The 26,242-nt window shown below is 44.4% G+C and overlaps 1 protein-coding gene across 1 annotated transcript in view; it reads left to right on the top strand.

Annotated features, from left to right (window-relative positions):
* SYNDIG1 (synapse differentiation inducing 1) overlaps positions 1-24,457 on the top strand; it is a 49,850-nt gene extending 25,393 nt beyond the window's left edge. The window contains exon 4 of the mRNA XM_030236464.2: positions 22,662-24,457. Coding sequence (XP_030092324.1) covers positions 22,662-22,820 — 159 coding nt within the window. The 3' untranslated portion in view covers positions 22,821-24,457. The remainder of the gene's footprint in view (positions 1-22,661) is intronic.
* Positions 24,458-26,242: the final 1,785 nt, after the last annotated feature.

Genomic DNA, 26,242 nt, shown 5'->3' with positions numbered 1-26,242 from the left:
AAACAGAAGGAGCATGTTCATAGTCTGAGGGCAGAAACAGGGCCCATTATTTTGTACCTCCCAATGTCTGCCCTGCTGAAAGAGGCATGAGAAAAAAAAAGAAGAGACCTTTTGCAGGTCTGGGAATGGAATGTGGTCCCTTCCTTCTGGCCATCCCGAGGTCTGTTTCCATTGTCAAGGAAGGCCAAAATGCTTTGTGATGTGCTGAAAGTCTTCACAGGCTGGGTGGTGAATGATCTGCTCTGAAGTCTGCTGTGGCAAGGAGAAGAGCACCTTCACCTAGAGCAGTGCTTTGGGTGCTGTTTACAGAATAAACCTTTCCTTCATCTCCTGCTGTGGCAGCACCCTGTAAAAAACAGGATCAGAGAAAGGAGGCTCCTCTCACTTGAAGTTCAGTGTAGGCAGCAGTAAAGGGATGAGGGTGTTTTTGAGGCTTGAGGTTAATATTTTATCTGTCTGCAACATACACAGAGTTTTTTTTTAATATTCTTATCAAGGATTAACATCATGTACCAGAGACTCAGGGCTATATTCTAATCTTGAATGTACAGCTTGCTATCTCTCAGCATCTCTTTTGGTGAGGGCTTCTGAATTACTACTTTGTTTGAATGCACAGCAGAGGAAATTGATCACTTCTGATTTCCATCTACACATCTCTTTCAAACAGGCTGCAGAGTATCTCTGGGAAGATTTGAATCTAGTGAGCTAGGCACCCAAAGATGCCTCCCAGACAATGGTAATTCTGCACTGAATTGACTGACTGCCCAGCAGTAGGAAAGAGATCAAGTTTTTTATATATTTATTTTGGGACAAGCTACAGGAACGAGCTAAAAAGAAATGGACTGGGATCTACCTGCATCTGTGCAAATATACCTATCAAGACATTTTTTGTCGTGTTGGCAACAAAACTGTTACTCTTGGTAATAAAACCAGTTTGCAATTTTATCTGCTTGGAGTGAAAAAAAGATCAGCTTTTGCATGATCTTTTTGCAAGGTTGGGAAAACCTTCCCCCATGCCAGTTTGGAATTAAATACACTCATTATGGATTGTGATGAACAAGTTATTAATGACATTTCCCCATGTTGCATTATGGCCATTTCTTGCATTATTTCTGAGTAGGGTGGAAGAGTCTGGGGTGCTCCTGCCAGCCCACAGGTGTCTGCAGGAGGACTCAGCTTCCTCCAAGAGGATGGACAAGACCAGGGGCAAAAGAAGAGGTCCTACAGCATCCTCTGGCAAAGATGGGCTTGGCAGTCTCTGCTTGACCCCTTTGTTCATCCTGCTGTCATCATGAAATCCAGGAGAAAGGGTGCAATTCCAGCCAGACATTACCTGGAATTCCCATTCCCAGTGGTGGCCAGGGGGTGTTTCTGTCTGTCCCAGAATTATGAGGTGTATCACCACAAGGGATCTTTACTTACTACTACTGTCTCTACCAGGAGGGGTAGAAATGTAGTGGTGGGAGCAAGAAAGGCAATTTTTCTTCCCAGTTCTGTCCAGAGAGCCTTGTCTGGCTTGCATTTGGACTTTTTGTGGCTCGTTCACTTGATGAGGAATCTGCAGAAGGAATTGTGGAGAATTCATTTCCCACAGATCCAAGCCAAGGAGCTTCTCCCAGCATTTCCCTTTGCTCTGACAAGGACGTGCTGCAGAAGCTGGCAGTGGTCCTTGGGCTGACAATGGCAGGGAGCACACTCCAAATCTTCCCAGGTGTGATAACCCAGGAAGTGGGATTTGCTCCAGAGACATGGGGGACTTTGTACTAATTTAAATAGCAACTGTCCCAGCCTGAGATTTCTGAATTTAATTCAAGACACCACACTCAGTCATGGTTCCAAAAGTGTCCTCATTGCTTGACCTTGTTGCACAGATGGCATTGTTCTGAGCAGGTTTCTACAGGCTGTAACTAATTAAGCAATTAATTAGGAGCCCTGGTTTACACAGAAGCCATTGTAAAGCAAGAACTTCTGTGACCTCATGGGATCTTGTCGAAGTGCTGGTCCCAAGACTGTCCAATTTATCTGGGCTAAAGATTCAGTGTGTTCACTCAGTCTCAGTCTGACTGACCTGAGCATCACCTGGGCCTTTCCTGGTGTGTCCTCAGGATGTCACACATATTTGAAAGATTCACTTTGTTAAGTGTGGTGCAGACCACGCTGTCCTGTGACATTCAGTGCCTCTCTCTAGTGTGCTCTCTAGTTGAGAGCACAAATTTCTTGTTTCCAGCACATTCAGTACTCCCCCCAGTCAAAATCCATATTTAAATCCCAAGGGTATTGTCTCTTATTTTTACCTTATCTTTGTTCTGTCAAAACTTGAGCAATTTTTCCTCAATCAACCTTGTTCCAAAGCTTTAGATATTATGATTCTAATTGTGTCAGGTAAGATCATTCTTCCTAGCAAGTTGCAACCTGGGGATCAATGGTAAAATATAGAAATACCACCACTTGTAAACTCTGGCAAGGTGACTTTCTATTTATTCTTTTCACCACATGCATAGCAGCATCGTGGAGTCTGTTTTAGGAGAAAAGAGAGGAGAAAAATCCAAAGTGGAAAAAGGAGAGACCTGCAGGGAGGGGCCTGGAACCTTGTCAGTGTAACCCTCCCAAATCATAGGGAGTCCCTTAACCAGCTCAAGGCCCCTTTGGTGAATCCTGTAGAATTGTGTCACTGTGAGTTTTGATGTCTCAAGAAAATCCTGACTTTAAAACCAGCCAGACACAGCAGTGCTCTGGAAGGCATAAACAGCTGTGCCCAGGGAATCTCACCGGGGCATTCCAGCCAGCCCAGATGGAAAGGATGCTCAGCTAAGCAGCCAGAACAAGAACTGCTGCTAAAGGCTGCAGTTAAGCATTTTAGTTGGTGTTTGGATGTAGCTGTGGTGGAGCTGTTGGTGATTTGTTTTTGATGATAAAAATTCTGTAAGTGCTTCAAAGACCACATTGTTCTGCTTTGCACATGCAGGAGAAAGCCTCTCACTTTTCTCTGGTGAATTGATTTAAGAGAGAGGCGACATGTATTTATTGGAAAGCAAATTAAAGGGTTTTTTGGTTAATGATAAATGGCTGGGGTTAATTTAATTTACTACTAATTCCAAAGAGAGCAAGGAGAACCATGATGTCATGTCTTTTTAGCTCCATTCAAATGTTCCATTACCTCTTTTTCTGACTGAAATGACTCATGAAATCACAGACACTGCACATGGCAAGGACTTTTAAGTTCCTCTTGTCCATCTGTCTGTCACCACCGTGTTCTTATTCAGAATGGTAAACAGGGAAACTACATAGGGACAGACACAGTGTCCTCTTAAAGAGTGGGGAATACTGAAAGATTCTTTACTCACTTTTGTGCATCACCTGGGTGTGAAAGCAGAGTCCATGAAGTCGATGTGAATTAATTCAGTGCCACGTAGCACCAAGCAAGGCTTACATCACTCCTCACAACTGCTTTGTCATGTGTTGTTTTGCTGATTCCCTTCTACATTTAGTGGGCTACTTTTCAGAGCTAATGGCTTTCATGAGTCACTGTGAACAATAAAGCTCTAGAGCATCCCTGATGGGCCTGGGGACATCAGGTTGGAGGGTAACAAATACAACTGCTGGAAATAAAGGTGATCTGCTGGAAATTCAGAGCATGAAAGGCAGGCCTTAGAACAAAAGCCGGTGGAAGAGAATGGGTCTGTTATCACATGCTTTTACAGATACTGGCATCCTCTGACCCTGAAACTGCTAAGAAAAGGCTGAGGGACACACACCAGTGACTTCTCAGGAGCTGCAGTCACACACAAGCCAGCCATGCCTCTCCTTGCACATTCATTGCTGCTGTTGTGACGTCTCTGCTGACTGGAAAGCCTGTGTGTTCTGTCAGAGCTGGCAGTGCAGCCCTGCATGAGCAAACACTTCACCAACGCTGCTGGACAGCTCCTTTTTCAACTTGTTTTATGGCACCTGTGTTCCCTAACACAGTGAGAACCCACAGGAAGTCGTTGTCCTCAGGGCAGCACGTGAAAATCCAATCCATCTCCCATGGCATCTGCCTGCTCAGCTCCCAGGAATGCTTTCACCGTGGCCTCAGCAGCTTGTGGGCATGGGCTAATCCTTTCCTCTGGGGCAGGAGGGTCTGGGATAGCTGCTCCCCCTCCACATGGATCCCCTGACTTCCCTGATTAGCTGACTGTGGCAGGCATCTCTGGGAGAGCTGGCTGCCTCTGAGCCCCAGCAAGGAGGGATCATGAGCCTGCAGCCTGTGTGCCTGTGGAAAATACCTCTGTACCTACCAGCAAAGGATAAGGATAACCACATCAACACCCAGCTGGACTCCCTTCATGTGGCTGTCAGGAGGCAAATGTCTCTTGACACTAAATTATGTGCCACTGATCATTTCAGCTGCCAGGGCTGCTGATTAGCTCACAAAACAGGTAATTTCTTTGTTTTGTTTTTTTTTCCCCCTAGTGAAACACCTTCAAACAGCATCTTTCACAGCCATTGCATCTGCTTCCTTGAGTGTCAGGACGTATGTGGAAAGGGCATTTTTGTACAGTTAGGAGCAGGGATCTCATTTCTGGTGCAAAATCCCAGCTAGGAGTAAAGGTCTTGAGGTCTTCAACACATTTTGTCACGGCCTCATAAAATTTCTTGAGTAAGTCTCCTTATATATTTGGGATATATTTGTCTTGTACTGGGAATCCCCAGTACCCTTGGCCCCTTCCACTAGCTGTGCCCCCTCTGCATTCTTCTCTTATCTCTGCCAGCAGAGACATGCCACCAAGAGCAATAATGGGCTCCCCTGGCTTTGGCAGGGCTGAGGGTGCTGGATCACCACGAGGGAATATTACATGGCTTTAAATTTGTGATTTATACAGACTGCACTGTAGGGGTTTACAGCCTATCTGTGCACTCACTGCTCTGCTGGGAGCTGTAAAGAAGAAAATCATATAATAAAAACCCTTCTGGTTCTGATGTTAAATTCAGCACAATGCATCCCTGCCTGTGCCAACTCTTCCTTCTTTCTTTTGCCTGCACTTCTATTGTGTGGCACAGTTACCAGGATCATTAAATTCAATGTCTGAAGGGCAGCTAAGGCTCCTCCATGCTGCAGAGCAGGGAAAAAGGCTGGAGAAGAGCTGAACAGGGAGAAAATCAGGAATGCTCTCCAAGCATGGGAAAGGCAGGAAGTATTGATATTCTTCTCCACACACTCTTCAGGATGACTAAAACACTCTCAGTCCAGTGAGATGGGTTTGATTTCAGAAAAAGCTTTCTGGAGGTAAAGAGGGTGAAATGCAGTATCGCTTCACCTGGGCAGAGATGGGCAAAAGGTTTAGATGAGCAGCCAGGAATGGCTTTGCAGCTTTTATAGACACAGATGAAGATCTCTACAAGCTTTTAATTACTTTTCCTTATGCCTGTTTGCTACGCACCAGAACTGATTTATTAACATGCCTCTCCTCTGTGACTAATTTCAGTGGGGAAAAAAAAAAGCATAGTAATTTTTAATTTCACACAGCAGCAATCAATCTCCTTCTTAAATTAGTTTACTGGCTACTTTGATATCTGGTGCATTTGCAGTCTTTTCCCAATGATCTTATTTACAGACCTTGGGGTTGGTGAGTACTGTCTTGTCTGTGTCTCCTAGCCAACTTCATTAGAAAAGGAAAATTCTTTCAAGGCATAGAGGCAGGTGAGTAGGCCTGACTTAGAGCTGCTTTGAAAGGTAGAAACTTTTCTTCAAAGAGCAGAAAAGTGTTGGCAGCAAATGCCTGGAGCCTCTTTTTTCCCACCAGTCATTTCTCCTGCAACAGGAGAAAAAAAAAAAAAAAAACCACAAACCAAAACCCACTAATTTTTCAACCTAAGAGGTCTTTCCAGACTTTAAAAATCTTCCTTAGGATCAAATTCCAGTTCTGACATTTCTAGGCTTTTTTATGAAGAAAAGGGAGGGAGGTGGGACTGATGACTAGAAATCACTTTGCAGCTCTGGAAAACCTGCATCATGAGATAAGAGGTCTCCATTTCCCATAAATGGGTGCATTTAAGGCTCTAGGATTTAATTTGCTACTTAAGGTCTATACTTTGTTTCTGAGTAATGGGACAGACCAGGACTCCAGGCTGGTTCCTTCTGAATTATTTATATCCATGAAACGTTGCATGCTTCCTTTGCTTTCAGATAGAATGTCCATTTTGTATAATTTCTCACTTCTTCACACAACTTTTGTGTCCTTCAGCTGGTGAAGTCACATGAGATCTCTGTCACAACAATTTGTCTTGTGTTTGTGTTCACTTGGTCTGAAGTCATGTTTATAATATATTGGTGGTTTCCTAGATGGTGACCCCACTGCTTTTGAGGATTGCTGAGATCAAGTCTGCATATTTTTAGGCTAAAATTGAGTTATTTTCTGCTTTATTTTGTTAACTCCCCTACACTCTGAAAATAGTCAGTAGTCTCCTCCAGCAGGAAGACTTTCAGGGGTTTCTTAATACTCAGTAAACTTAAAGTGAATATCTAAGAATAGTTATGTTTTTATATAGTTACATTTATCTAAGAATAGTTCCAAATTCAGTCTAAGAGGCTGTGCTGATACATTTCTGGCCATCAAAAAGGGGTTGACAGCTGGTCCAAAAGCGGAATGTTTCCTTTTATTTCCCCTCCCTGCTGAAAAAAACCAACTTAAACCCAACATACAGAATTGTTACCCTGGTTTTTATTTGTGTTCCTTAGTGGTGGTAGGAGTTCCTGCAGGAACATCCTGGAGCTTCCTGGAGCATCCTGGTGGAGCTGCCTTTGAGCCACAGCAGAGAATTGGAACCAAAATATTTCCCTTTTCTCAGAACAACTTAATGTTTCCCCAAGAAAATTTTCACAGGGAGCTGTCCCATTCTGTCAAGTGTCATCATACAGGCAAACAAAGATAAAACACATGGAGAAAAAATTCCCAGCCAGGCCCTGCTGGTTGTTTCTGTAAACCTCAGGTTCTGCCTTGCGGGTTTACTGGTGAAGAAAGGGCTGTGAAAAATTCCCCCTGGGTTCAGTATTCCTGGGATGCTGGGGCTCAGTGTCCCTGTCAGCTGACAGCTATTTCCTCCATTGAAACTTACCCACTTAGAACAGGAGCACTTTTAGTCCCTGCTCTGCCAGCAGTCACAGCTATTTTAATCAGCCTCTTTTGCCAATTCTGGATCCTGCTCATCGTTTTGACATCCTCTTCAACCAGATCATGCAAGCAAACAGCTGCTTTCAGAGCACCCCTCTCTGGAAGGCTGCTCCAAGCTGCAGAAGGCAGATCTCTTTGTTAATATTTAAGATCTGTCACTGACTGTGTCAGCCAGCCCACTGGTTCTGCTGGGATCTTCACTGCACAAAGAATTGAACAAAGTAACAAAACAAACAAAAGGGATCTGAGATCTCTAAATTGTTCTTTTTCCATGGCAACCTTCCTTGAAGACTGGAAGGCTGTTTAGGGGAAATAGCTGAGTGTACTTTCCCAGCCTTTTTACACTTCCCAGGGTATGTTTCCCACTGATGAAAGCTTGCTGTCCCTTCAAGTGTCCATTCTCTGATGCTGTGCAAGCTCAGCTGCATCTGTGCAGCCTCAGACTTGATGAAGAACAGCAGTCCTGCTCATGGAGCAAGAAGTGATCTTCAGCCTTTTTGGATCCCAAAGAGTGGTCTCTCCTCCCAGCCTGGCAGCATTAGAGATGAGATTTCCAAGGATTCTTAGCAAGACATCTGTCATGAGACTACTCTAGTCAAACTCTAGTACCAACAAAGTAGCAGGAGCACCGGATTTTGTTTCATAGAACAGAACCACAGAAACAAACTTGTCTGGAGGTGTTCTGTCCTTGGACTACCCAGGTCTGTCCCACTGAGGTCTGTAGCATCTGCTACCAATGCAAAGTCTGCCTTCCCATCCTCTTCCTCAAACTTCTTGGGGTTTTTTTTTGGTTTTTTGGGGTTTGTTTTTTTGTGTTTTTTTTTTTTTTTTTTGTTACTATCCCACAAGGATATCTCACTTCTGCTGTCTCTCAGAAGGGTCTGCAATGGGGAATTCTGTGGGGTTTTTTGATCCACAATTATCCAGGCCTCTGAAAGGAGTTGGTGCACATTGGTCCTGTCTCTCCTTTTGTCTGCTGTGGGAGGATGTCCTCACCTCTGTGTTCATGGAAGGAACTTGGGAAACCCTCTCCATGCCACTGCACGCTAAGGACATGGACAAATCCCAGTGCAGGTTAGGCTGGTGCTTTACCACATCTGTATCCTCTCCCAGTTGTCCCTCATCACCAAGTGTCCTTGCTCTGAAGAGCTTCATTTCCACCCATTTATGCTGGAATACCAACCACAGGAAGAGCAGGTCACCCAGGCTCGACCCTGGGGCTGGGGGACCCAAAGCTGTCCCTGTCCCTGCTGTGTGACCTGAGATCTTGCCTTGCCCCTGAGCTTGCACTCTGAGATGATGGATGCCAAGGGCTGATGGTGTCCTTTGAACCAAGACCCCTGACAAGGCATGAAAGTGTTCCTGCAGTGGTGGAGTGGAAGGTGGGGAGGAGAGGAGGTGCAGGCACTGGGAGGTGCCTGGGATCTGGCTGCTGTGGTTACCTGTGTGTCTTTCCAGCAGGGAAATGTTGCTAAGTTCCCCGTGCAGCCCTGGGAGCGTGTCATTCTCTGCGTGGGTGGGTGTAAAAAAGCTGTTGCAGAAAGTTTCAAAAGAAGCTTAGCAGTGAGAAGAGCTGCAGCTCGGGCCCCTTTGCAAAGCACGAATGCCACCTCCGCTCCGCACGGGGATCAGCTGACACTGGCAGCAACAGTGCCACTTCTTCTCCTGCTCCTGCCGTTTTTTCAGCTCTTCACAGAAATTATTTGGTTCAAAACATAGGTCAGTTAACCAGCATCAAGGCAAGGGCAGGATAACACACTTACCACTGGTCCCTGGTGCTGCAGAGAAAGGCTCAGTGCTCCATTCTCATGGGTTTGGGGAGGCTGCTGTAGAACAGGGCACGAGTCAGATCTGACCAAGTTTTCAATGTTTTTCTGAATCAAAGCACCCTTGCCAGCCCACTCTGTGCTGTGCTGTGAAGACCTTCACGTTCTGTTGAATTTGCCAAGAGGAAATTTTTGAACACAACATACAAATATCAACAAATTTCAAATTTCACAGAAGTTAAAGGCCACTGATGCTTGAGTCCTCCAGCTATTTATTCTTGACTCTTCAGTGCAGCAGAAATCTCTTACCTTTCTCCTTATCATCCCCTTTCCCCCTCCCAGTGCTCTTTGGCATGTTGCCTAACACTGAGCTGGAGAAGGAAATTTCAACCTGCAGTCCTGCCCAGCAGGGGAGATGGCACAGAGAAGAGATGGAGCACCACATCCAGCCCACTCTGGAGTCCCACACAGAACTTCAGGGCACACCACTGCCAATCTGCCCTGCTGCCCAGGGCTGCCAAAATCACCCCCTTGGGGTGCTGGAGGCTGTTTGGCTTCAAAACTTCCCCTTTCCTGGAATTCCCCTCCTTCCCCATCATCCCAGATGTCTCTGGACATTTGAAGACCCTCTTTCTGGCTGCTGCTCTCCTGTGGGACACATTTGCTGACATTCCCTGAAAGGGTATCAGCAAGTGGATGCTTTTCTTCAGCCCCCAGCACGCAGACACCACGGAGCACATCTTGAATCTGTCTCAGCAGCAGGTTGGAAATGTCACTGAGACATTTGCTGAGGGGGTCAGGGACAGAGTCCTGCAGCACTGCTGCCATCAGGAGTGGCGGAGCTGTGCCCTGGGACAGTGATTTCCTGTCTTTGCACGTTGTACTTATGATGCTGCTGTTGGCAGAACAAACCAAGAAATCACTCTGAATGAGCAGGAATAACTACTTCTGTAACAAGGAAATATCTCCTCCAGCAGCAGACAGCTTTTCTGCAGAGGGAGATAGAAATGTGATTACAAGTGCAATATATCTTTACCTTTGAGTGTTTTTGGGGTTGGCATCCTTGCCAATGTGAGAACTGCCACTCCTCTCTGAACTGAAGGGCAACAGAGGGCCTCAAAGGGCCACACTGTAATAACATTTGTGTCCTGTTCCAAGAAGTATCGGGGCCTTCTGCTATTTTCCAGTGGAAGAGAGAAGTGTGGACAGTTGTCTCCATGCCGCTAAGATGCTCTTGATTACATCTGTGTCGCTTTTACTGCCACCAGCACTTGTCCAGGAAAAGGGTCCTTACTTTCCTAGGAGTTCTACAAATCAAACACCTTGGAAATATTAAGAAAAATGCTCCAGCCCATCCCTGAGGACTTACAGTTTTAAAAAAAGTGAGACACAGAGAGGGAAAAGAGGGTGACAATGGAAAAGTGCTGGTCACCGAGGCAGAGAGTTGTTTTAGGCCTCTGGCAGAGTAGCTGCCATGCAGTCATTAAGCACTGAGCAAAAAATTAAAACTGTTGTTCATGAATGTTTCAGTGGAATATTTTCAGAGAGGATGTATTTCAGTCATGAAACATGTATTAGCCCAGTGAGGTGGAGACATGACAGAGAAAGACAGAGGGAAGAGGAAGGAGAAGCAAACAAGCAAACTCTGAAATAATTAATCATCAGATCCTTTTCCACTTGCATGACTTCCTGCTGAAATCCTCTGATGGATGGATGCAACAGTTACACCAGACCAGGATAGGTTTGGGGCCTCACTGAGCAGCTCTCCTTTTGTAGCTCCACATCTGCACTGTGGAAGGTCAGGCATCCACACTGCTGATATCTCTGCACCCAGACTCTCACCTTGCTCAGCTGGATGCCACCTGTGGATGGGGCCCACCACATTCCACAGCCTTTTGTGTAAAACTGCAGCTGAGTGAATCAGACAGGTCTGTTAATCTCCACAAGAGGTGAGAGTTACTCTGAACAGCTTCTGTCACAAAGGCAGAGCAGATCTTCCTTCAGTACTCTGCTCTTACTTAGGAACCCACACAGGAGGCAGATTTTAAAGGCATCTTGGCACTGACTGCCCCTTCCATCTGTTCCCAGCTGGCTGAGGTCTTGGGAAAACCCTGGCACAAGCAAATCCAAGAAATGGATCCTGTGAGCTGTCAGATCCTAAGGCACAGTGGTCCCTAGCCTTCCCCAGGCAGAGGTGGTGCCCATGACTCGTGCACTTCAGTGTCTCAGCGGACAGAAGGACATTTCTGCTGTGGCAGTGTGGCATGTGACCACTGCCAGGAAAAGTGACATCCAGTATTTAACAAGGAAGGAGAGTCTTCAGCTGGGTTTTACAGGAAAAACAAACTTGAAGCACTCTTCTTCCTGCCTGAATGTGATGGAGTGATCTTGGACATGAGACAGCCCAAATAAAAGCACTTCCATGTGGAAGGATATTTCCTTCCTAGATGCTGCCATCCTGCCAGACCCTTTCACCATGAGGATGAGCCTGCACTGATTGCTGAGCTTTGCCCCTGCCAGGATGAGCCCTCTGCTCAGCCAGGGTGTCCTGCCCAGGCTTTCATCCCTCCTCACACAGCACACCATATGGATGGGCTGCTCCTGCAGGGAATGTGTTTGTGCATTCCTGCCTCTCCCCAGCAGGATGTGCAGGCAGGGACACAGACAGACAGACAGCCCTGCACACGGGGAGCTGCAGCAGCTGCTGCTCAGGCTTGACCCACCTGCTGCTAGACGAGCCAAGAGGCTGGAGAGCAGAGCTCTCCATTCCTGTTATTCATTTCTTTTGGCATAAAGAGCCAGGCCAATTAAATCACAGATGGGGAGACACTTCCTATAGGTATGCAAAAGAATGAGAGGGAAGGAGAAAATAAGCAGACTTCATGGTTTTGTTTGTATACACTTGAATAATTTTATATTAAAAAACTTGAACAGGTTGTTGATGATTACTGAGAGGCACAAAGAAAGATCCTTGTTGGCAATCTCTGCCCTCCCTGTTGGGCAATGAGGACTTATGTTTGTCTGCTAATGGGTTTCCACTGAGGAAAAACCCTGCTCCTGTGGAGCAGTTTGTTAAAGGGAGAAGAGACCCCTGGGGTGGCCTCTTTCTTCCACCAGCAATGATCAAAGCAGCAAATATTCTGACTTGGGGCCCTGGAAAACAAAAATGAAGTGGTCCCGGAGTGCTAACATGGGAAGTGCTGCAGCACTACTTCATCCTGCTCCTTTCTCTAAGCACAGCAACAGGAGATTCAGGGAGCAAGGCTGCATGGAGAAAACAATATCATGAGGTGGTTACAGCAGGCTTTGCTGAGGTGCTGGACAAAAAGAGCACCAGAGTTAGAGGATCCTTGGAGATCCATTCCTCAAGGCAGTTTGTTTTCTTCCTGAGGTCAGGAATAGAAACTGACTCAGGCATGATGGAGGCACATTAGAAAGATGTTCATGAAATCATGGAGCTTAAACCAGCAGCTCTGTGCTACAAGACCTGCAGGGTTCCCTCATTTACTCTTTTTCTTGTTGCCCTGCAGTTGAGGGGGGGTCTCTCTGCTCTCCCTGTGCTGCAGGCAGACAAACTGTTGGGAGAAGCTGTTCTTTGTGCTTGGGCAGGTGACTCACTCTTCAGCAGCCTCATTTCTGGAAAACTGCCCTGATTTATCACCAGCTTTCTGCCCTGCTCACTGTGCAGGGGAAGGATGAGCAAAGCCTTCCTGGCTGGCTCCAGGTGCTACTGGGCTCCTTGCAGCTGCACACCTGGCTGTCTTCTGCACACCTACAAGTCAGCCCTTCTGTGGGGGAAGAGATAAATCTTGAATGACACCCACACTCTGCCCATTGAAACCCAGCAGAGCCTCTGAGTGCTGCAGTTGTAGGAGGGAGGGCTTTTGTTTACAAGGGATTAGGGGCTGGTATCTGCTGGCATGACAGCTCTGGGATGTGTTTCTGCTGGAGAACATGGAGTTCTTGTCTTGCAGTTGCTGAGTCACAGAAAAGGCAGAGCAGTAATTTCAGGGTGCTGACAGCTTCACTCAAGGTTAGACCTTCCATTTCCATGCCAACGGCGGTGGTGACGCATGGCAGGGAATTGCTCCAGGTCAGCTGGTGAAGTTTTCCCATTGTGAGAAATGGGATCTTGTTGAGTCTTCCTGGTCTGAGTACAGAGCTGAGCCCAGGGATTCCAGAACACGTGCTCCAGCTTCTGCAGCCAGCACTGCTGGCACTGGAAGGAGCTGATGGGTGTCTGGGTACGGCGCCACTTTTACGGAACATTCTTTTCTCCTAATTCTTTCTTTCCTTGTCCAAGGATGGTTTTGGAGGCTAGGCAGGAAGGATGCAAGGTATTTTCTTTGTGCTGCAGTGATCACACTAAGTAATGCAATTACCAGGTCTCCCCCACAGAATGAGCATCCTGGACAGGAATAATTTCCTTAGTGTCTCCCTTCTCAGCTCTGTGTTTTCCAAAGTGCATCCTCAAGTCTGCAGTCAGAAGCAGAGACAAATGTCCCCTAGCTCCAGAACATCTCTTCCCAGGAGTTTATTCACTTAAACCTCCCAGCCTTAACAAGAGGAGTTGATTCCTCAGAAGGATCACATTTATGCAGAAAAAAAAAAAAAAAGTGTTGACTACTGAAAAGCAATTAAAAATGGAATGCTTAAACACCCAAATAGGAATTTATGCACCAAATTATTGTTGATTTGTTAAGACTTTGTGTGCATATATATATAGCATTTCAGAAAAGAGTTTCTTTGAGAAATTTATTGTATCAGAAGGTGTCCTAAAATGTTTTGGAAATATTTAATCATACCTTATTAATACATTTTCAAGCAGAACAAAAGGAATGCTTTTTTTCAACTGGAAAGAAACTTTTCATCTGCAAGGTTTAGTTAATGTGCATATATATATATATATATACACACACAGAAAAGCTCAGTAGCAGCAAGAAATAGTTCAAAATTATGTATAGAAACTCCTAAAATTAATTTCCATAATAAAAAAAGAATCCTGATGGCATACATTTGTGTTCAACATATTTTTTTACACTGTTTTCTGCTTTTGGTCAGAAAGAAATGAAAATTTTCATCTCAGTTCCTTGCCTTTATCTCTGATTAATCTTCAATAGGGTTAGACATTAAAAAAATTACTGTAAGATCTTCCTCTTCTTCTTTTCTTCTCCTCTAGAACTTTTAAAACTTTCCTTCTGCATTTTTTTTCTTCTGGAATGTCACAGGTTTTTTTAATGCAATTAAATTAATTGACAAAATCCAGACATTTTGTTTTATATGGGAAGGAAACGTTAATCATTTTAATCAGGAGAGAAAGATAACACATTAAATTTTTGAAATAATAAAAAACCCAACCACCTAAGTGTCTGCAAGAAAGAGACAGTTTTGTCCAGGTCTGTTTTCTGTCGCTGCTCAGGAGGAATCCCAGGGCTTGGAGACACCTGGAACCCGGATTTCCAGACACTCAGCTGTGTTTGCTGCTGCTGTCTGGCTGGGAGCCAAAGTCAGGAGGCAGGAAAATGCCGACTCTGAGAGCAGGCAGGTGCTGCTCTGCTGGGAAATGGCTGTGGATATGAACAGAGGGAACTGAAGCTCCTGGGATCCTACTTTTTTTGTGGACAGGGCTTTGTGGTGCCAAGCTTGGCACTTCCTGCTTGTCCTGGGGACTTCAGACCACCAGGAATTTTCTGAGGTTGAATTTAGGGCTTCCTGCTACTTATCTGTCTCCTCTCTATCATCATCTATCTTCAGTGTTTCCTGCTGTGTCAAATGCATCCTTCCAACACCAGATCCAGATTAACTGAGTCACTTTCTTCTTGACACACATTAGTAAAGCTCCTTGCCTCTTTTCAAAACCAAAGTCTTTCTCTGCAAGGAAAAAGAGCCCTGTTCATACCAAAGTGATGGATGGCAGAGCTGGCTGACACCAAGAGCTCAGTGCAAACTGATTTGCATCTTAAAGCAATACAATTAAACCAGCAAATATTCTGTGTAGACACTTTCTGTAGCCTAGTGACCCTGTGATTTAGTTAGATTTCTCTCTAATTGATGTTAAAATAGAGGTTTAGTAGAATCCACATATGTTGGAGAAGCCTGAGTTTGCTGAAGGCTCCACCTTTCCTTGCAGGATTTTCCAGCAGAAGTGTGTAAAAGACACAGATCTATCTCTAGAGGATGTGGCAAGCTCAGAAACAATGTGATTTTGAGCCCCATTTTATAGCCACTTTGAAAAAACATTAATTCTTCCATGGTACCCAAAGGAGTATTTGGTCTCAGACTTTGGAGAAAGTTTCCAGCTTTTCCAAGTGTTGTGATCCAGTGGGTGAGAGATGCCCCTGGCTGAGTTAATGTGTAGACAATACCACATGCCAAAGTCAACAAAACAGATTTTAATCAATAGTAAATGTGAGGTCGAGAGATAGAAAGAAATAGAAAAGATGGGGTGAGAGAGATCCAGCAAAAAGTAATCATCACCTGTGGATCCAGAAGCTTCCTGTTGGTCCTTCTTCAGCCTTCTTGGCAGGAGGGGAGGCCCCAGAGAGTTTTTTTGGGGATTCCACCTTTGTGCAGCCCAAGTTCTGTGTATCCACAGAGCACAGATGCCATTTCCATCCTTTAGGGCCATGTGTGCACCAGCAGCTGCTTCCTTGCTGCCATCATGCCACAAGGGGAAGTTTTGTCCTAACCAGACACACCCTCAGGCCTGGACTTAGCACCTTTCTGTGACAAATTTCTGCCACCTGTGCTTATTTCAAGTTGCCACTCTGGTGACTTATCTTAGGGCAAGTTCCTTCTGTGGCCTTGACAGTGCTGGGAGACAGGGGACTGTGTTCTGTCCTTACACCTGGCCACAGGGAGGTTGAAGGCAGCCTGCTAAAGTTAATTCAGACAGGAGCCCAAGTGGGATGTGTCCCTGCTGAAGTTGTTTGCCTGGCCAGAGTGCTGCAGGATCATCAGGCTCTTATTAGCTGGTGCTCTCCCCAGTTATAAAGCAAATTGACAAAACATTCTGGCCTAGTCAAGAGATGGTTAAAACACTCACAGCCTGTGGCTCTCCTTGCCCTTAGAATTTTTGTTTTCCTGATGGATTAACAGGGCAGGGAACCCAAGAAACAACTTTTTCTCAATATTTTATTGTCAGGCATTTATCCCACTCGACACAATCCGTGGAGTATGGTTCTTGTTCCCTGCTAATCACCCCTCTGGTCATGAAGCTCCTTGTGCCTGCCTGCTACAGCCAGTGGCATCACTTGTGCTGTGTCTCCAGAAGAAAAGGAGAAAAGAGGATTAAGTTTTAAAGAAAACAAAAATGTAATGCAAGAAAGAAAAAAAAAAAGATTTTGGTTTTTTTTTTCCCCCATTGTTAGGGTTTTTTGTGGACTTTGAGAAAGTAGAGGAATGGAAAGGGAAACAAAGCTTTCCTATGAAAGAGATAATCTTCATCATTCAATCTTTGGTGACTCTTTAGAAAAGCTGAGTTCACACAAGGTAAACAGAAGGGAAAATGAATAAGTTACCTCCCATTCACTGTCAGGTGCTGCAGAGTCCCCAGTGCCTGATAACTTCTTACCCTTTTAGTTAAGATATTGAATTACAAAATGTTTCCCAGGAGATAGCTTGGGATGGATCTCCTTCCCAGAAAAATGAAACCACATTGGTGAGGACCACAGGAACTGCAGCCTTTGCAGGCTGCTCTGCAGGAGCTCCCAGGAGCAGCCCTCCAGGGACAATCCCATATCACTGGTGGGGTTAAAAAACAAAAACCAAACTCTGCTAAGGAAACCAGGATCTGCCAATAACAGTTCAGAAAGTGCTGCTCTGAAAGTGCTCAACACATGAAATTGGGAGCAGATAAACAGTGTGACACAGAAAACCCACAGGGAAATCATGGGTGGTTGTAACACCAAAAAAAGTAGCTGGGAAAGCTTCTGTGGTCAACAAATGAGTGAATCTTACCTCCAGAGTTCTTAGTCTTATCTCAAAAGCCATTAATTTGCCAGGGGACTTTATAATTCCCAGAGATTTATTTTCAGCTCTGGAGGGACACTTGTGGCTGAGGAAATTGATGAACTAATTCTCTGATCAAATCTCTTCATCTCAGGAGGAGAAACCACCCCAGAGAGAGTTTTAAAACTGTGCCTGTTGTCTTTCCCTTGTTCCCCCCCAAAATGTGGCTCAGGGTGCCCAAGGCAGAAACTCCCATCATTCTTGTCTATTCCAAGGGTGGGAGGTGAGGATTGAGGACTGAGATCTTCCCTGGCAGCACTGAGCAGCATCCCCCACCCTTTCCCATGCTGTGTGACTCATGCTGGGGGGAAGAGACATTGTTATGAATGTGAAGCACACACTGACATCACAAATGAGGAAGAGGACAGAGACAAATAGAAGGAACCACAGGAAAAAGAAAAAAAACCAAAACTACACACCAACCCCCCCCCCCAAAAAAAAAAACCACAAAAAAACCCCCACAAAACCAAAAACTTAACAAACAAACAAACCAAACCAAACAACCAAACAAACAAAAAAACCCACAAAGCATGTTCCCTCTCCTTTGGTACTGTGGACATACTGCAGGGAGGAGCAGCAGGTTTGGATCAGGACAAAGAGAATCTGCTCTCCACACCAAACTTACATAACAAGTTAGAGGTACAAAGAGATGAATGCAGCTTTCACCTGAACCTCCCTCTAGCAGGGCCCTCAGCAGGGCCCTAAAAAACTCATCAGAGGGCTCTAAAAGCCCTGCCTTTCCCTGTGAAATGGAGAGGAGACTTTCTCCAGGTACATTTGTGTATCAGCAGATTGTGAATAACACCTTGCAAAACTTTGTACAACAGCCAAGACTTGTAAGTAGTTGAATTTTTATGGAGAAACTGGGCTTCCCACCTGTCATCTTTTGCAAATTTTCTTCTCCTTCATCACAAAACATCTGCTTGAGGGCTAGAAGCAAAGTGGAAGGGCAAAATCATCTTCTTTGCCATAAACATCTAAATTCCTGTGTATGCCAGGAAAAAGAGAACTGCCTTTGTGTCTCAGGCTGAGATCTCATTCTCTCCAGTGCAATCAAATGAACAGCTGCTGCTGTGGAGCTTGTCTAAAAACATCTCTCTGCATTCTGCTCATTCAGGTCTTTTATCCCTGCTGTTCCCAACATTTGTAGTTTTATCTCTACTCAGAGACACAATCAAATGCCACAGGCAGCACCAGCCAGGGGCTGAATCCTGTCTTTGCCCATGCCATACTTCCAAACTCCAGCAGAATTATTTGATACCAAAATGGTGCAATGGCTGAAACACAGATTTTATGAAAGTTGAACATGAAAAAGAGATAGTCTCACTCTGGTCTTCATTTACACCCTCATCCCCCCATTCCCATTCTATTCTCTTGAACTTTTCATGGATTTCCAGAGACAAATATTGCTCCCAGTGTATCTCCTTCTACCAACTCAGCATCATTTAATTTGGTGGCAGCAGGGGTACCATTTCTCAGGCCAGTGCTTTTCACCTGCCACATCACTGTTCAGGAGCTTGGCAGGAAATTGTAAAGGCTGGAAGTTATCATGGCATTTCAGGGGAAAGAAGGAGGAGCTCACAATGCAGGAAGTGCCACTTGAAAGGTTGGATGAAGAAAGGTCAGATTCAACTACAGAGGGACTTAAACTGTTTGGAGCTGTTTGGATCTACCTGCACTTCAGGTGACACCCACTCTCCATTGTTTCCTTAGTAAGTTCCAGATGGAGAAGGTCTGTTTGAGACTCATGTCCATTCCCTGGGCCATCCTTCCAGCTGAAATTACAGAAACTTCTGGAAGAGCTCTTCGCCCCCACTGGCTGAACTTTCCATTATACCATGGGCATAATGGAATTTCCAAATACCTGGTAGAGCAAAGAGCAATTTGTCCTTTATTTCGTTCATAATTCCTGCCTGTGGAGCTGTTTGGTTGGACTGCACTGACCCTTTAATGCTCTCCTCAGGACTGAAACCCATCCTGCCATGTCCCAATCCCTGTCCTGAGTGTCTGTCAGCCCCATGCTTTCCCCAGCTGACTGGCACCTCCCTGCTGGCATGGTCAAGGTCCAGAGCCAGATCCTGACTTCACCCTTTACCCATCCATGTCTTTAGCAAAGACACTGAAGTCTTTTTCTCACCATCAGTGGAAATAAGTGGTGTAAGCCGAAGGTGAAATTCCTGCCCAAAAACTGGAGATCAGCAGAAGTACAAGTTTAGGCAAGTTAAAAAGAGGAGACAGAGTGTTTGACTAGAAGAAGGATAGAGGATACAGGAGTAGAAGCATCATCTGTATGAGATACTCCTCATTCTGTGCTTTTTTTTTTTTTTTTTTCTTTGTATGTCACTTGAAGAAGTAAAACTCAGAATCTGGCTAGTGGCTGCATGGAGCCTGTGCATCCTTGACCTTTCTGGCTCTTTGTTCCCATGAAGCGAAAAGAAAAGAAATCCTTTCCCCATCTGACCAAAGGGGTCAGGATAATCTCTTCTCCTCCTGCATGGAGCCAATCCTGCTGTCCAGCCTTGGGGAGAAGAGGCAGGATTAATGATTGTGATCAGCGTGTTTCTTGTTTGCAGATCCTGCGTACCAGGAGGTATTTTGAGAGCATGATGTATGAGTCACTGTGGGATGCAGCAGAATGTTTTAGCCTTGCAGCTTGGAGGTACATTATTCATCTTCTCTAGGCCTGTAAAACCTGCAGCCCAGAGACACCCTGAATCTGGTCTGCAGAAGCTCAACTTGAACCTCCAGGGAAGTTCCTTGAAAGTGTTTCTTAAAAAGACATTCATTATTTTAGTTTAAAAAAAGAAGATAATACTTTTAGATCTCCTTACCACTTCTTCCCCCACCTCTCCTTACTTTTCTGGCTTACTTTCAAAGCCTCTAAAGAGGAGATTGATTGGTGGCTGGTATTTGCAAAAATCCCTCTTTTCAGCCTTGTGGCACCCAACCTTCATCACAGCCGGTGCCCCCTGCTCCTATCCAAAAGCTGCTTTAAATTGTTATATCCATCATCTGTCTGCCAGCCACAGCCTTGCCAGGGAAGGGAAGAAGTGAGTGGACAGAAGTACTGTAAAACTCCACAGATAACACAATTTTGTTCAGGGAGAACACTAACTTTTGTAGCAACTTTCAAATGCCTTAGAAAAGGTTGAGACACCTGGTGTAGCTTGATGAGTCTGTAGTGAATTAAACTCTTGTTGGTAGAGCATTTGGTGCATTCTTGCACCAGTCCTGGCTACACTGTTCTCTGAAACAGATGTTTCTGGAAAAACAATGGAAAAGCTGGGTGTGATTTGGCTCTCTGATCTACACAAGACATTTCTTGACCTCATGGATTTTGCTGAAACACAGACATCTCTCATGGAAAACTCAGCAGGATGTAATTGCTCTGTGTCAGGTATGAAAAGGGATGGTTGAATTCATCCCAAAACCAAGGGACTTTCTCAAAGTGATCAAACTCACCAAAAAGATGATCCCTGTTAAAAAAAAAAAAAAAAAAAAAAAAAAGAGGAAAATCAAGAAAAACTGTTCATTATTTGCTAGACACTAAACTATTACTTTTGGCCTTAGTTGCATTTTGTTTGGTAAGTATTTTAGTATTTTCAGATCCTTTTAGCTTAAACCTGCAGAAATGCTGTCATTTTCATATAAAGACATTGAGTAGTAATGTGAGGGTTTTGCTAATTAGGAAATAGCATCAAAGAATTTTCTTATAACTAAGCAAATTCCTTCAGATTACTCTTTCATAGCCAAAAGCTGGTTTCTGTGTGGTTGGTTTCTTCATCTCAATGTAAATATTTTTTTCCAGAATAAAGAATAACTATAAGATTGTCCTTCCCACATGCCCTTACCAATGGAATCTACAGTTAAAATTCCATATAGGAGGGAATTTAATTCTCCTAAATTACAAAATATGCATTCAGTTAAGAGGAAAAAAATGCACTCAGATTAGGTAATTTGTTGGACACTAGAATTTCTGTGAAGGCGCGGGTGTGTTCTCCAAGCAAAATCACTTTTTTATCATAATGTCTGGAGCTGCATAATTCAAAAACTTCATGGCAGCACATGACTAATACAAGGTATCTGGTTTTGGCTGGGTGAACATTTTAACAAAAAAATGGTTTTTCACCATAGATCCAATCCTTTCACAAAGGTCAGGGCTGTCCTCAAAGGGTTCATCAAGGGAAAAAACCCTGTTCTTTTTTAGCAGGGTTGTTGCTACACTGAAGATCCTATCACGAAACGGCTACTTGTATTTGAAAAATAAGCCTTCTGAATCCTTTTAGGTCTTTCAACTCTTTTTTTTTTTTTTTGGTAAATCCAACCTCTTCTATTGAAGCAATCAAGATATACTGTCAAGTTTTCAGATTATTTGACATTTTGACTAATGGTTTCTTTTCCCTTTGACTTCCCATCTATTTTTAGGTGAAGAAATGCTGGTTTAAAACTTTACAAAGTTTCATTTAAAAGAGGTCAACCCAAATGTTGCAGATTTTTACATTACAGAAAGTGACATTTTAGAAATGCCAATTTGAAAATGTTCTGTCATTTTTTTAATTTTCCCTTCATTTTGGGAGGTCGAACCTCGGTTTATCCAAAAGTTCTGTTATGTTCATTGCTGGGCATTTATCTCAGTCCAAACCCAGTAAACAGGAACCTTCCAGATCCAGACTGGTTCTGTGGTGGACAGAAAGGTGCATGAGGAAAGTCTCTGAGGAGAGCTGAAGGACCTGCTCTTTCTAAAGCTTTCTCTGCTTTCCTTGCCAACACTTTTAAGAAACCTTAACGTGATCCCAAAAGGTCCTGGCATTTTTAAAAAAAGAATCTTCTTTTGAGTCTTTGGTGGTTCCAGACAAGAAGATCATGAAATCTTTGGTTACCTACCCTGCTGAGAGGCGTTGCAGAGTGAGTAGGATGCCTTTCCCACCTAAACCAAAGGGCATGACAGCAGGTGTGTAAACCTGTGTTATTTCTGTCTTGCTGCTTTGAAACAGCTCCCTCCAGCCTGCAGCCTCGCCTGTATTGTTTGATATTGTTTCTGCCTGAAATATTCATAAAGCATTATGCTTAAAAAATTAGGTTGATGAATGAGGAGACAGTTCTCCTAATAAAGTCATTGACAGAAGGGCCAAAGAGTTTTTTGGGTTTTTTTTTTAATGTGTGGAAGCGTGTCATTTGGCTGCTGCAGATTAGTCTGAGGAGTGAAAACATAAAATAAAAAACCACCAAACAAACAAACAAACAAAGAAACAAACCCAAAACCCCCCCAAAAAAACCTCAAAAACCAAAGACAAAAATAGAGTAGTAGATGGCTCTGAAGAAGAAAGTGTCCCAGCACATGGATCATTTGTGGGGACATGCAATTAAAGCACTGGGGATTCCTCACTCATTGTAATGAGGGAACAAAGACTCTCTTGGAACTAAAGGAGCTCATTTGCTTATACAAGACCTGTCTTGTAGCTGACAGATCTCTTACTGGTGTTCCTGCTTGATACCACACCAGGGTCTATAAAAATGACACCCTCCTTTGAGATCCTGCTGGTTACCCAGCACTCATCATCGTCTCAATTGTGCAAACGACCTCATTTGACTAAAAAATGTCTGACTGCCCACCAGTTTAACCTGTCATATCCCAGGATCCTGTTTCGGCCAAAAAATTAGTTTCACACCTTTATTTCACCAGGTAAAACAAACAAATAAAAATCTGGTGTTGTTGTTGTTGTATCTCTTGCAGACAAACAAAGCAGTGGCCAAGGGGGATTTCCACCACGCAAGCTCCAGCTCCCGGCGAGCTCTCTTCCTGGCTGTCCTGTCCATCACAATCGGAACTGGCATCTACGTCGGGGTAGCTGTGGCTCTTATTGCCTACCTGTCAAAGAACAACCACCTATGAGCCTCAGGAAAGGGGGAAGAGCCAGCCAAGCCAGCTCCTGCACTGCAGGAGTCCCCAGCACATCAGACTGAGCGGTTTTCCAAAAACAGACAAACACTTTCTGGGGGCAGGTACCGGATGAGGTGGGCTTGTGCATTGTTGTAGAGTGGGAAGCTGGAGGGGCTGGGGGGGAGTTCCACCATTTGTGATGCACAAGTCTTGCTTATCTTCATCAACCCCTGTACAAAAAAGGGAAAGAAAGAGCAAAAGAGATACAAAGAATGAAAAGAAGAAAAAAATAAAGGGAAGGAAAACGGGGGAAGTGTGGAGAAGGGTGTTTTGCCTTTGCCTTCTTTTCAATATGGTGTTTACAAGCATCTGGCAAACTGAGCTGTTCTCTTATTACCCTCTTGGTCACCTGAACTTTGCAGCCAGCATGAGCTTGTGCTTAATTTGCTCGTTAAGCACGGCACTGAGATCTGGGAAAGCACGGACAGCAACTGGTTCTCTGAAAGAGCAATATAAAAACAAGAGGAAGAACATGGCTTGTTCTGTCTATTGAATGCAGGACTCATTTGCCTAAGAGTGAATCAGACACCTCCAGGTAGGGTGGTATTGCCTACTCTTCTTGTTTGGGGTAGGTTTCCATGGAAGGAGAAAAGGAAATTAAAAACATTTTTACTTCCTTTCCTTGATTTTGGATTAAGGTGTGCCCTACAGGCCCACTCAGTGAGGAAGAGCTGAGGTTACAACTGCATGACTCGGCTCTGCAGACAGAGTACAATTCTGAAGTAACATGAGATCCGTTGTAAAATTAATTCCTCCATCCTGTCACATTGTGATAACAGCACTTTACTGTGGCATTATTGCTCATCTGGGCTGCTCCACCTTGCTGTGGAGACCTGCTCAGCAGTCAGTGCAAGAAACCTGGGGAAAAAAGCAAACTGAAATACTAATAAGTTTTTAATTAAAAAAAAAGAAATCATGGTAAAGCATGGGAATTAACCAGAGAAAGGAATGCTTCATACATTTCTGGGGTCCTGCTCATACACAGACCAGTGAATACCACTCAGATCAGAAGCTCACAGCTCAGCTGTGCATCAGGGACACGGCATAGCCATGGAGAGACAAGTCTGTTCCCCGATAAGCAGAGCAGTGGTAAATTGTAGGGGAATTGAACCTTGTCTTTCCTTCACTGACTGAAATGATACATTTATTTTCTTCTTTATTGCTCCCCACACTCAGCTGGTTTTTTTGTCTTACAAATTTCCCTGCATTCAACTATTTTTTTTGTCTAAACATTTCGTCCCATCCCAGGGTGTAACAGCATAGGCATATATATGTAGCTACATATATATATATACACATACACACAGAGAGGGGAAAACCAATCAAATCAATGATCATTTTATTATTCAACTGCCTCGTGTTTTACAAATATGGTTTCTTTGAACAAGGATGTCATCAAAGATGTTTTCCTCCTACTCTGTATTGTGCGTCATCTTTGCTCCAGGACAGTTTTTTCCTCTTGTTTTAGGTTTCCATTATTTTGGTTTGAATTTGATTTCTTTTGTTTTGGGGGGTGGGGGAGAACGAACACATGCAATCCTATTTTTCTGGTAGCTATACGGTTTATTAAAACACATGGTATACAGCTACTGGTGCTTTGTGTGACACTTTTTTTTGGGGTGGATGTGAAGCTTCAGACTGAGTGAAACTTGGCCCAGGGCACCCAGTCCAGCTACCTTGAGAGGTACTTGTATGCACCATCTCATGCTGTCCCTGGACTCAAAAGCCTGTTGTAGTCACTGACAGGTCTTTTGGCATTGAATTCACAGAACCATAGAATGATTTCAGTGGGATGGGAGCTTACAAATTGTTTAGACCTAACCCCCCTGCCATAGACAGGGATTCCATCCACATTAGATGGCAAATTGTTGGGCTACCAGCTAAGCCTGGAGACTGGCAATGTGCTCCCAGTCCATTCTGCATATGTATTATGCATGATTTGTGGGAAATTTTTCAGTTTTTCTCATAAAGCCTGAGCTTTGGAGTACATGGTATTGAATAAAAACCCTCTGATTATTCCCTTAAAGGAAAAGGAACTAGTATTTCCTAGCCTTGATTTGAAGTATACCTGGAGCTCCAAAAGATTAGAAAGCAAATACAGGTACTGTGAGGTCATTAAGCAAGCCTAAAAACAACAATAGTAATGTCATTTTAAAACCAATCTTAAGGCTGAGGACTGTGCCTTATGATCTTTGGTGATGGGGCTGGCTGAATATTAACCTGAGATGCAAAAGCCAGTTCCAGAGGTAGGAAAAACTCTCCCACAAGGGCAGCCCTAAAAACACCACAGGGGCCCTTGCCCCCAGCTTTAAAAATAGCATTCCAAACACAGGGATTCAGCTTTCCATGTCCCCAGGACCCCCCAGTGAGCAGCAAGCAGGAACAGCAACACTGTGTGAAAAATCTGAACAGCAGGAGCACTCTTGGAAACATCACCTGGCTGAAAGTCGGTATTCTTGTGCTCCACATCCTGAAGAAACCCACGGTGTGACATGGAGCTGGCACTTGGAATGGCAGCCCAGGGTGATGAGCAAGGAAGCTAAAGGGGGTCTGCATGCTGGGGAGGTGGACCTGAGCCTCACTGCAGATGGGAGTGGGGACAAAGCTCCCAGTGATTGCTTTTGTGCCTTAGGAGGGGTGCAGTTTGCTGATTGTCTGAGCTGTGGGTCACTGAGGAGCTGAACAGGCATCTGTGTCTTCCTAAGAAAAGTGATGCTGTCGTGGCCTGCTGTAACATCTCTGGTTGGCAGAGCAGATACAATCATCTAAACATCTAAAATCCTCTAAGTCTATGGCATGAAGACCAGAAAGTGCCACCAACACCTGCTTTCTCTCAGACAGCACCAGTTTACCCCACGGGGTCATTCTCTCATCCTTGGGGAAGAGCAGGAATGTTCCATATGCAGTGAGCTCCTATGTTTGGATACAGGGACATCTTCTTTAGTTTACAATAGATCTCTTCCACCCCAGAGAGGGAGGAGAGAAACCTTTCTGAAGTGAGAGCCTTTTGCTATACTGGTTGATGAGAAGAAAGAAATGGCACTGGTGTCTTTAACCTTTGACAAGCTGTTGTGATACCTAAGATCAGCTGCAAGGAAAAATCCCAGACTGTAAAGACCAGGGTCAGAAAGCTCCAACTTAATTGTATAATGTAGGATGTCATCGTGGATCAACCTCAAAAGATTCATGAGGAGTGCTGGAGATTCACTGAGAGGGAAGAAAAAAAATCCTTCTTTCTGAGAATCTCACAGTTGAAGGGAACAGAGACACTCAGCAAATAATTTGCTGGGTCAGAGACTAATATTGCATCTGTCATCTGACAGGATTTCATAACTCCCTGCTACCTCCATCGATTTTTTTTTATTTTTTTGCCT

Source organism: Serinus canaria, chromosome 3 (assembly GCF_022539315.1).
Source record: "Serinus canaria isolate serCan28SL12 chromosome 3, serCan2020, whole genome shotgun sequence".
Taxonomy (NCBI): Eukaryota; Metazoa; Chordata; class Aves; order Passeriformes; family Fringillidae; genus Serinus; species Serinus canaria.
Note: the sequence above shows the minus strand (reverse complement) of the source record. Positions and strands in the feature narration are given on the sequence as shown.